The 11,651-nt window shown below is 29.9% G+C and overlaps 1 protein-coding gene across 2 annotated transcripts; it reads right to left on the bottom strand.

The window, feature by feature from the left end:
• Positions 1-544: 544 nt before the first annotated feature.
• On the bottom strand, positions 545-11,275 carry LOC116850945 (locomotion-related protein Hikaru genki). 2 transcript variants are annotated; one of them, XM_032829824.1, is made up of 8 exons: positions 10,556-11,275; positions 9,558-9,643; positions 9,256-9,418; positions 8,861-9,034; positions 4,822-4,956; positions 4,341-4,484; positions 2,773-2,985; positions 545-2,202 (listed from the first exon to the last, which is right to left on the bottom strand). In XM_032829824.1, the coding sequence occupies exons 1-8, from the start codon at positions 10,665-10,667 to the stop codon at positions 1,985-1,987; spliced, it is 1,245 nt and encodes a 414-aa protein (XP_032685715.1). In that variant the 5' UTR covers positions 10,668-11,275; the 3' UTR covers positions 545-1,984. The 2 variants fall into 2 exon arrangements, with proteins under 2 accessions (XP_032685715.1, XP_032685716.1); XM_032829825.1 differs by lacking the exon at positions 10,556-11,275 and having other exon boundaries at positions 9,256-9,454.
• Positions 11,276-11,651: the final 376 nt, after the last annotated feature.

Genomic DNA, 11,651 nt, shown 5'->3' with positions numbered 1-11,651 from the left:
CGGCGTCGCACCGCGACCGCGGTTCTTGATAACTTACACAAAAAGCATTTAGCGTGTCTCTTTTTATAAGTAAACAGTTCTCTTATTTCAATAATTATCAAAATATTATATTGATTATCGATGTAATATTAAAAAAGGCACGCCAAGTTCTTTTTGTGTGTTATTATAATTTTTTTCGACATTATTATAAGTTATTATAATTTTTTTCAACATTATTGTAAGTTATTATAATTATTTTTCAATATTAGTGTATTTCTCTTAATATTTTATTTTTGATTTAATAATATGTTACTAATATATTAATAATATATTTAATTTATAAATATATTATATAGCCAAAGCCACATATGTTTATAAAAGTAAAAACTAAAATAATTAAATCATTCGTACTTGGCGTAAATCTTTTTTTGATATCATTACTTTTGTAGAGAGTATAAAATTGTCTCGTATTTTTCAATAGAGTATTTGCGAGAATACAATTGATCTGAATAAAGTTATTTTAATAATATTTTTTTAAATATCTTTTAACTGAACTTTTGTGGAAATTTATTTATAACGATTTTTTTTTTTGTAAAGACAAATAATGCTAATGCGCGTGCACTTGGCTTCTTTTTTATATCCTTTACGAAATTACACAACTTACATATTATATATTGTATTTTTTAAATTTCTTGGGCTAAAATTTTATTCAAAAATAAATTCTTTCACTCTATATTGTGAAGTGAATTCTTTTGCTCCGTATTGTAAAGCGAATCCTTCACTCTATATCATGATTCTAATAGTATATATTACAAAGAAAGGACAATAGAGCTTATAATCATCATGTTGCCGTGAATTCTTTAAAGATAAAGGAGAAAATGATATTATAGCTCGTATATCGTATATTGGTCCCTCTTAATATCTCCACTGTTAAGTGGCAGATTCCAGGAATGACTTATGTAATTATTAGTTTAATAGACTGCTATTACGCACTGGTACTAATATATCAATAGACAATAACTGGAATTAGTTACAACACATTTTCACTTCGGAACATTTTGGAATATTCTCAAAGTATATTTTAGTATGTTATTATACATATTTTCTTATTTTTCTTAAATTTAGGCGTATTATCATATACACTAACCATAACATATGTACACTTCAGTATTTTGTTATTTAACATTTTATGTTGTACACATTTTATGTTAAGCAAAGTTCAATAATAGCATAACGTTTTACTAATACGTCCTCTAGACGTACATGATAAGCTAATAATATGCTTCTTTTTCGAAGTTTTTGTGTCGAAGTAGTTATTTGATAAGCTAATTATAGTTCTACTGATAATCTATAGTTCACGTTACATGTATTGTAAATTAAAAAAAAATAATTAAAGCTAAGTTTAAAAATCTATTTATTTTGTATAAAAACTATTCTAAGATTTTATTTTGAATAAGTTTATAAATTTGTAACAAAATATAATTTTTTTAATAAAACAAATTTTAAAAATCTAATTTAGTGAGGAGGCCACATTACCATCCCTATTTCTCTTCGACCTATTATGCACAAAATCGCTACATTTTTATAAATATATTTCGCTATATTTTTATAAATATTGTCCTAAGTAATAAACATTATGAATCTAAAATTGATTAAACAATACTTTGGCAAATATAATCATAAATCTTTAATTTAAAATATTGATTAATGACAAAGTTATTGTATAAAATATAAAGGAGAAGCCATAATACCACCTTTTATTCTACTTATTTAAAAATTTTTTAAAAAGTATATTTATAAATAAAGACGCTAGAAAACCTGCATTTCTCTCTTAAATATTATTAATAACATATATATAAAAATTTTTACTACCTAATTTATGTAATAATATTATATTTCTATTACAAAATATAAATGGAATCTTGTAGGGAATCCATGTAACATATAAATAATACTAAATGAGTGGAAATTCAGTCCAAAAAACTTAGAGAGTAAATCTCAATCATTACATACACTTACATGTTGGCGGGGGATGAGACCAAGTGCCATTCTCGGTACATATGATAGAAGCCTCTCCTATTAATTGATGACCTGGCAAACAGGCAAATCTCACCAATGCACCAACTTTATATATTCGGTTAACATACTGCTTTTTGTTGGAGTGTCGAGTTTGCTCGACGATACTACCGCTCAATGGCGTTTTTGGCACAGGACAAGTAATTTCTACGAACATTGTTCACAATTATTTACAATATTATTTTTTAGCAAAGTTGCAAAAGCATTCTCTTGAGAATAGAGAAAAACGTCCAGTACATAAAAATAATTGTATAATAAAAAGTACATAAAAATAATTGTATAATAAAGAGTACTATAGGATTTTATAATTGAAGAATAGATTGACAGTAATTAATTATTATTTCATTTCATATATGCTACCATATTTTAGGAAGTAAAATATGCTATTGAAATACTTGCAATGTTTTTAGCGTAATCTACTATGTTTCCAATTAAATTTATCATGTTCCTTAGCAAGATAGACTTTACTAACAATTTATTTCTGGATTATTAAAAAAATAATAAATAAATATTAATAATAAAAAGGAATTTATATGAAAAAAATTATAATATTCTCTCCGTACAGCACCTATTATGGCAATCACTAATTTTCGACATTCTTGTTCGAATTTTATCAAATATTAAAGTATATAAAAATTTATTAATTATTTAGCAGTTATTAGATAAGAGAATGTTTTCCCTTATATAAGTTTTGTAATTAAGAAATTAACGGCTTACCTAAACAAGTTGGCATAGATCCATTCCATCTACCGTCAGCTTCGCACCTTATAATTTGCGGCCCAGAGAGTTTATGTCCCCACATGCAAGTAAAAATAGCTATTTCGCCAAAAGTATTGTTCTGATCAGTCAGCTGCAGCAATACACCATCACGAGTATTTATCGACGGACACGTGACCTTCTTGCAATACGGTATACCTGCTGACCACTTTCCTACAAATATTTCTTCTCATTAAGTATCTTCCCGGGAAAACAATTACATATAAATATATAAAATTATATATAAATTATACATGAAAATTTTGTTTCTATATAGTCACATATATAATTATATATGTCCACATGAAAAAAATAATGTTAAATAAAAAAGAAAAAAATAACTTGATTTAAATAAACGTCCATGTAATCTGCTGTCAAAAGCATAAATATTTACTGCGATTGTATTTGTATAACAGTATTTTTTTCTTTATGGATATATATAATTATGTATAATTATATATGGCTACATAGGGACAAAATTTCAGAGTTGAAAACTACTTAAAAAATGTAACGTATTACCGTTACCATTACTTTTTGTAAAAAGCAACTTGTTACATTTACTAATTTTAAAAAGTAACTTGTTATTGTTACCGTTACTGAAAAAGTAACAGTTTTGGTAACTTTTTCGATACTTTTTTCATAATATTAAAATAAAATACGTAATTTATTTTTAAATAAAATTATTATTTTCAAGTTTAAATTATTATTTCTAGTATTGTCAATTCATTAAAAAAAAACGAATTATTTTTAACTGTAATATAATCTTAGAGAATTAATATTTCTTTATGAGCTTGATTTTATCTTTTTATCTTTTATTCTTCACACAAAAATTATTATCGGTACAGAACCAAATTTTACAATTTGACTCTTAAAAGTTTTTAATAAATTTAATAATAGATATGCTTAGTAATACACTATTTTTCTCTCTTGTTTCATACTTTCTTGCAAAAGTGAATTACTTTAAGCATACTTATAATATATTAAATTAAAATATTTAAATTAAATTTATTAAAAATTTTTGACAGCTAAATTGCAAGATCCGATTTTGCATAATTATTTTTACGCGAAGAATAAAATAAGATTACGTACTACCCTTATAGAAATATCATACTAAGAATCATTAATAATTACTTATTATCCAGTATTTTTAATACTGAAAATAAATAATTATCAATGATTCTTAGTATGATATTTCTATAAGGGTAAATTACGTGCTAAAAAAACGCAAAAAACCTTTTTAAGAAAGATCTATTAAAAAGATCTATTAGGTAGGCAAATAAAAAATGCGAATAAAAGTTTTAATAGTACGATTTGGCTACGGTACGGTTAGCTCCAAAGCATGTATGTTTTCCAGCGAATATCGATGTATTTCTATCCAATCAAGAATACTTAATACACGCTATCAGTATGCAACCAGCGCATTATCTATTAAATCAAAATAACTAAAATAACGATAAAAGTAACAATTATATACAATATGATTTTTCTCCCGGATTATCGCTTTCATCGTAAAACAAGCCGTTTCATACCGTTGTACTGACACGTTATATCGGGAGCACCTTCTAGTCTGTATCCCATTGGACATTCGAAAATGGCATTATGTCCCATTCGACTGCCCTCGATGCGACTTATCAACGGTGGCTCGGGGACAGTTAACACTGAACATTGAACATCTACAAGACAAAATTGAAATCGTAAGGCAGCTGAATCTCTCTCTCCCTCCTTTCTTATCCCCCTCTCCCCTTCCTCTCCCTCTCTCTCTCATTGTTTCTCTTAAATTAAATCGGTACGCGTTACGAATTTAAGAAATAATATTATCGAAATATTTATTAACCTTACTGCGATCGATTTAATACGTCTCACAATTCTGGTGTAGTTAAATTAGAGGGCATAAGTTTTTAAACATTACTGTATTGACCGGGAGTATTGCAAAACCGCAATAACGGCTTGCAGGTAACAATATTATAATATTAAGGTATATTTTTTAAAATACCTATAACACGGCCATACCTATAACACGGACTCGTATAGAATTTGACAATCCTTTGGGCGTGGTGCACGTGAATACACCGGAATTATGTGGCTTAGCGTAATATATTGACAAACGATACTTCCAGTCTCTCTCTCGAGCAGCAATTGCCCATCCTGAAGTGAATAAGTAAATGAAGTACGAATGATATAGGTGTGTGTATGTGAATAAGAAGAATGAAGTAATATGTGTCTAAGTCTCTCTAAATAAATAATTTAAATCTACATACAGAAAAATGTCATTTTATATACTGCTAGGAAAAGCGATTACGCAGTATACTTTCTTTGTTTTAAGTAACAATTATCTTTAATGGTTATCATTAACAAAGAATATCATTAACAAATAATATTTTCTTGATAGTAGTGTTAAAATATTCACCACAAATTTTAGAAAAATTTATGGTAAATGTTTACCTTTACACAGCGAGCTCCAAATGATATTGACCTTGACCCTCAAGGAGTTCAATGCTATTGACCTTTATCGGTACTCATTGTTTGTTAAAAAGTTATTAACAAAAAAGTTTTAAAAGTTGAACGTTATTTTTGCACACAGTATATAGAAATATGATAAACAGTACACGAATATGCCCAAATATTAATAAAAAGGTAACACATATACACACACACACACACACACACACACTCTCTCTCTCTCTCTCTCTCTCTCTCTCTCTCTCTCTACTCGCCTGCACGCGCGGGCGGGCTCGCAGTATGTGCGTGTGTTCGTATTATATTTGAAATTTTATAAATACACACTTTTTCTTAATCAAGCGACACGGTACTGTCGCGAAACCAAATGCAAGCGCGAAGCAACGCAGCCTACCGTATAATTACGCGACGACTTTAGTTGAATGTAGGTTAAATTCTCATTTCGGCTATAACGGCTGAATTAACGAAGTTCTGGAGGGTCTTAATCGATTCCTTGGGTTTACATTATTTGATAAAACTGTCTTTATTTTTTCTCTACGTGCTCCCGAAGCTGAACTATCTTAGTTCAAAGTCTGAAGTCGTAAATTTACGCGTAAGAAACGTTTCCTCGCCATAGAAATGTCCGTTGACTATGTTCTTCGTTAGATGGCGGGATAACGAGAGTGTCACGATTACCGATTTGTAACTGTCATTACGGTAGAGTCGATTGACAGTTCGCGCGTACGAGAATGGAGTTATATTTTCAATATATAATAGTTTTAAAAGTTGCGAAATATGTTTACTGTGATAATTTTGTAGAAAAGCTATGGAATTAACAAGGATAATATCAGATAAATATCGGCGAATGCATAAAAATATATAACTATGTAAAACTTGAATACTTTGTGTCGTTTTTACTTTTTATAGCTAAATTAAATAATAAGGAGATAGGAGAAGAGGAAGGAAAAGAAAAGGAGAAGAAAAAAAGAGAGAAGGAGAAAATGTTCGAGAAAAAATGAAGAGGAGACAGAAAAAATGAAGATAAAGACGGTAAAAAAACCATAAGAGAGCGAGATGGAAAGACAAGAGGAATATATCAGTGAGTAAGAGAATGAATAAATTAAAGGATAGAAAATAAATAAATAAATAAATAAATAAATTTTTTTTGTCTGCCGCGATAATAAATATGTATTGCTTTATATAATATAGGATAATTTATAAGGATATATAACTAGGATACTTTTTATGTTATTTTATTATTTTTATTATTATTTTTATTTTTATTACTTTTATTATTTTTACTTTTATTATTTTTAAACAAGGCAAGAAGAAAGGAAGAAAGAAAGAAAGCGAGAAGAAAAAGAGAAAATATAAAGAGAGAAGATAGTACACAGACAGATAAGTAACAAAAAATAGAAACAAAGCAAGAAGATAGAAAATAAAGAGATGCAAGATAGTAAAATAGGAAAGGTTAATTTTTAAAAGTAATTCATTATTATTATTCGTTATTCATCAAAAAAGTTGTTACTGTCATATTTCATTATTAGACAGAAAATAAAAGAGTTGTAAAGAGAAAAAGGGAGAGACTGTGTGTGAGAGAGAGAGAGGGGGGGAAGGAGAGAGAAAGGAAAGAGGAGAGAGGGGGAAGAAGAGAAACAGAGAAAGAGAGCTAAATGCAGTAAATATTGAACTATTAGAAAAATAATTGAACTATTATAAAAACAGTAAGAAAAATAAATACGGTGAGAATAAAAAGATGAAAAAGAATAAAGGAGATATATATTACGATTATCGATTTACCGACTCGTAATTTATTAAATTAAATGGGCTGTATAGACGTCGGAATATAAATAATAAAATAATAAATAAATAAATAAACATATAAAAAATAAATAATAAAAGAGAGAGAGGGGGAGAGAGAAAGACAGAGACGGAGAGACAGAAACACATTTTTTATATAAAAATTAATTATTCTGAAATAAAATTTAAAGAACCTGCTTTTTATATACACTTAAATATTTACAATGTCCAAGTTCAACGTATAAAATTATTAACAAAGAAACTCGTTTTCAATGTTTAATATTATTTTGTAAAAAAAGATGTGATATAAAAACAAAATTACTTTTTCAAAAAAAGTAAAAAAGAAGTCAAGTGCACGCGCCTTAGCATTATTTGTCTTTACAAAAAAAAATCATTATAAATAAACTACAACAAAAGCTCAGCTGAAATATATTTAAAAAAATATTATTAAAACAACCTTATTCAGATCAATTGTACTTTCGCGAATACTCTATTGAAAAATACAAGACAATTTTATACTCTCCACAAAAATAATGATATCAAGAGGTATACGCCAAGTGCGATTAATCATTTCAGTTTTTACTTTTATAAACATATATGGTTTTGGCTATATAATATATTTATAAATTAAATATATTATTAATATGTTAGTAATATATTATTAAATAAAAAATAAAATAATTAGAGAAATATAATGTTGAAAAAAATTATAACTTACATAAAAATCATTTGGCGTGCCTTTTTTAATATTACATTAATAATTAATATAATATTTTGATAGTCATTAAAATATGAGAACCTTTTGTCTATAAAAAAAAGGCATGCCAAGTGCTTTTTGTGTAAGTTATTATAATTTTTTAATGTAAACACGATTATATGGCGATCGCTTATAATTTCTGAGATATGAATAAAAAAAATGTCTGTCTCTAGCCGTGTAACTGGGGGACAACGCTCTCCAGACTCCCAGCAGCGCGGTGGGATGGGGGGGCACGTCTGTTGTACTTAAGCTAAAGAGTGAAAATTTCTCACAAAAGTATGAGAAAAAGTGTGTATTTATAAAACTTCAATTATAATAGGAACACACGCACACACCGCGAGCCCGCCCGGGCGGGCGGGCGAGCGTGCGTGCAGTCGAACAGTGTGTGCGTGTTGTGTGTGTATGTGTGTGTGTGTACGTACGGCTGGCACCTTCCTAGCCTACAAATTGCGTGTTTTTTATATATAGTATCCAAAAATTACATTTATTTTATGCAACTTCTTTTTTTAATAACTTTTTAACAAATAATGAGCGCCGATAAAGATCAATTGACCTCCTTGAAGGTCAGGGTCAACATCAAGGTTACTCGGAAATCATTTGGAGCTGGCTGTGTAAAGGTAAACATTTACCAAATTTACTAATATATTAACCAAATTCTTAATTACTAACCAAATTTATTAATATATACCCAAAAAACGAATGTTTACTGTTTATAAGAATATTATAAAATTTTATTGAAGGGAATGTTACTTCACCTCTATGTAGTAGACAAACTGAATTTTTTTTTTATTTAATTTCCTTGATTAAAATGCTAAACTTATTGGAATTCTAAACGTATTTTGAATAAATTTGATACTAACTTATACTTATTTGATACGAACTTATTTGTAAATATATAAACTTATGAAATATTTGAAACAAATAATATTTACTTGTATATATTTTTCTGCATGTACATATTAGAGTAAACTTATTCGATCAATAACATAAAATTTCAATGCTTCATTTTTTCGTGTTAGAAACTTGTTCTATGATTATAGAACGGAGATAGGTTACCCGTCATATATCCACGGAAGGTAGACGTCCATGTCCATTCGGGATTGCCCAGCTTCCTCGCGAAGAGACACTCCAGGTGCAGGATGCTTCCTGGAAAGACGGCAAGTGCTCCGTTTGGTTCTACGGCGGCCGATCCAGTAGGTAAGCCAAACTCGATAGTTGGTGGTACGTCTTCTATTCATCCTCGAACAATATGAGGTCAATGAGAAAATAACAATGAGAAAATAACAGATTAAATTGTCATTCTGCATAACAAAATTTCAAAGAAATACCTAGAAAATCTGAACGAAGCTCGAAACGTTGAATGTCTGTTAGACGATGTTTTTAGTGTTTTTCTAGCATTTACGTTGTATGAATGAACAATAAAACCAATAAAAGATGACATAGCGACGTACCAGTGTAATTGGAGATAGCCGTGGTAGGCACGCAATTAGGTAGCTTCCCGTTCCATGTACCATTGCGGCAGTGCAACAGCGAGTCGCCAATGAACTTATATTTACCCAACTCTCGACATCGTACCATAACGCGCTCATTATGAGGTACAGTGATTTTGTCTACCTGCAAAGTTTATTCTCTGGAAGATCTAAGGCTGTCCTTCGGAAAAAGGTTGAAATTTTTAAAGACGACGTTTAAAATTAACAATTTCGTCGCCGTCGATAACTGCTTCCAATAAAAAGCATAAGAGCCGGATGCTTACAGATATAGTGATCTCTTTATATGTAACTATCAGAAGAGGGTGAAGGCCTTCCAATCTACATCCCCGCAGTAGCATCTCAGAGGTATCTGCAAGTACGACGGGTAATTAGAGTATTTTTAATTGTGCCTTTTAATCCGCGCACGCTCGCGCACGCCCTCGCAACAGCCTCCGAAGATCGATCATGTTTTACAACCGGCTTGCGCGATGAACACAGAACTAAAGATCGATCCGACTCGATCACAACGATAGAATAACAAAATCAATTACACTATTATTTCATCCATACGCGATTCAACCAAGATACAAAAGACACGTGCTTCTCTTGAATTTGTCTGAATTATACATGCCCGTCGTATAAACAGAAGACTAGAAATTTATCTTATAGTTCCGATCGGATTTATCTCAATCAGTTATTTGATTTGAACAAGGTCCTAATTATTAATAATCTTCATTAATTAAGTCATCATGCATTAATTAAGTCTAATTACCACGTTGCGTTAGATGATTTATTAGGACTCGATAATACCATTTTGTACAAATCAACTAATTGGAATCAACCTAATCAGGATAGTGGGATCCATTTCTAATCAAGTTACAAATAAGTTATTAATAAAAACAGAAAAAAATAAGAGAATTAAAATTGAGAATTCGTATCTATGAAATGAACTACTCTTTGAATGAAAAAGTTACTTTTAGAAGCCTTTGTATCGATCAGAAGAAAATATTTTAATTTAGAGAGAAAAGAAGAGAGAGAGAAAAACACACTTTGAACGATTAATTGACAGAGTTTAAATATTTTTTCGAAATATTACGCACTGCTTTGCTCTATTTTGCAATTGACAATCTGTCTAAGAATCGCAATTGTATAAAAAACGTTCACAATGAATAAAATAAATCATTTTTTGACGTTTCGATAATCCTATTAAAGTAAATCGTAGGACTCAAATCAATCTATTCTACGGATTTGATGTTTTATGTAGCACGCATAGCGCACGCACCATGTATACGATTGCCATTGCACACGTTATTCACGAACAGAAGCAACGTCGCAGTTGCTATCGCGACACGTGCACACTCTCGCCACGTCCTTCTTGAGTCGAGGCTCGGCATGTTGCTCCTCCAGGATGATTGTAGTCACAGACCATGATTAATGCTGACGAAAGATACTAACGCAGCGAGATGAAACGAACACATAATCGCGCCTTGTTATGCAGCTCCAATTTTTGTCCCGCGATATCATTCATTATTTCGCACTAAGGACGGCAGAGATTCTTTTTTCGCACGTAGTTCTTGAGCGCGATTATTTGGATGAAAGCGAGAGAGGAAGCAACGCGTTAGCAACAACGTCGATACTAAACATCCATAATCAGCAGGGGTGACCGAGACTCGCTATTTCGAGGGATGCGCATGCGGCCACCCTTATTTTCTCTCTCTTTCTCTCTCCCTCTCTCCTTTCCTTCTCTCCCATTTCGTTCTATCACCTTCAACCCTCTAAAATTCCACTCACTCCATACACCAGAACCGTTCTTCCAACTACTATGTACCGGGTAATTCATTTTTAAGATATAATTTTCGTCATATTTATGATATTTATCAAATGAATATATTATATAAATTTCCAAAGAGTCCTTAACGCATAAGAGTTAATGATTAATTGTTAAGGAAGTTCGCCATTGCTATATTAAGACTTAATGCATTTTTTAGTTATCAGTTACTTATAGACAAAAAGAACTTAACAAAATTAGACATTCTATAAAGATCCTACATGGACGTATTATTACAAGAGAAAATATCGGAATATTATTCTTATTTTAAACATCTGTGACCTTCTTGTTTGTTTTCTGAATTTTAATGTACTTTGCATTAATATAAAAAATAAAGAGATAACTATTATTCAACTATTATTTAGATTATTTAAATATTATTTAGATATTTAGTTATAAGAAACGGAGGCTATGTACAAATATAATTTCAATATGTGATTAAAGTTATGAGATTTGAAAAGAATGTTATGTATAAAATAGGAAAAGAAAAAAAGGGAAAGGAAGAAATTAAAAATACAGAGTGTCCCATATAGAGTTTATTTATTTCCAA

This window comes from Odontomachus brunneus, unplaced genomic scaffold (assembly GCF_010583005.1).
Source record: "Odontomachus brunneus isolate Ranch 3 - 2012 unplaced genomic scaffold, Obru_v1 Obru_scaffold_161, whole genome shotgun sequence".
In the NCBI taxonomy this organism is placed as follows: domain Eukaryota; kingdom Metazoa; phylum Arthropoda; class Insecta; order Hymenoptera; family Formicidae; genus Odontomachus; species Odontomachus brunneus.
This window is presented reverse-complemented; position numbering and strand designations above follow the sequence as displayed.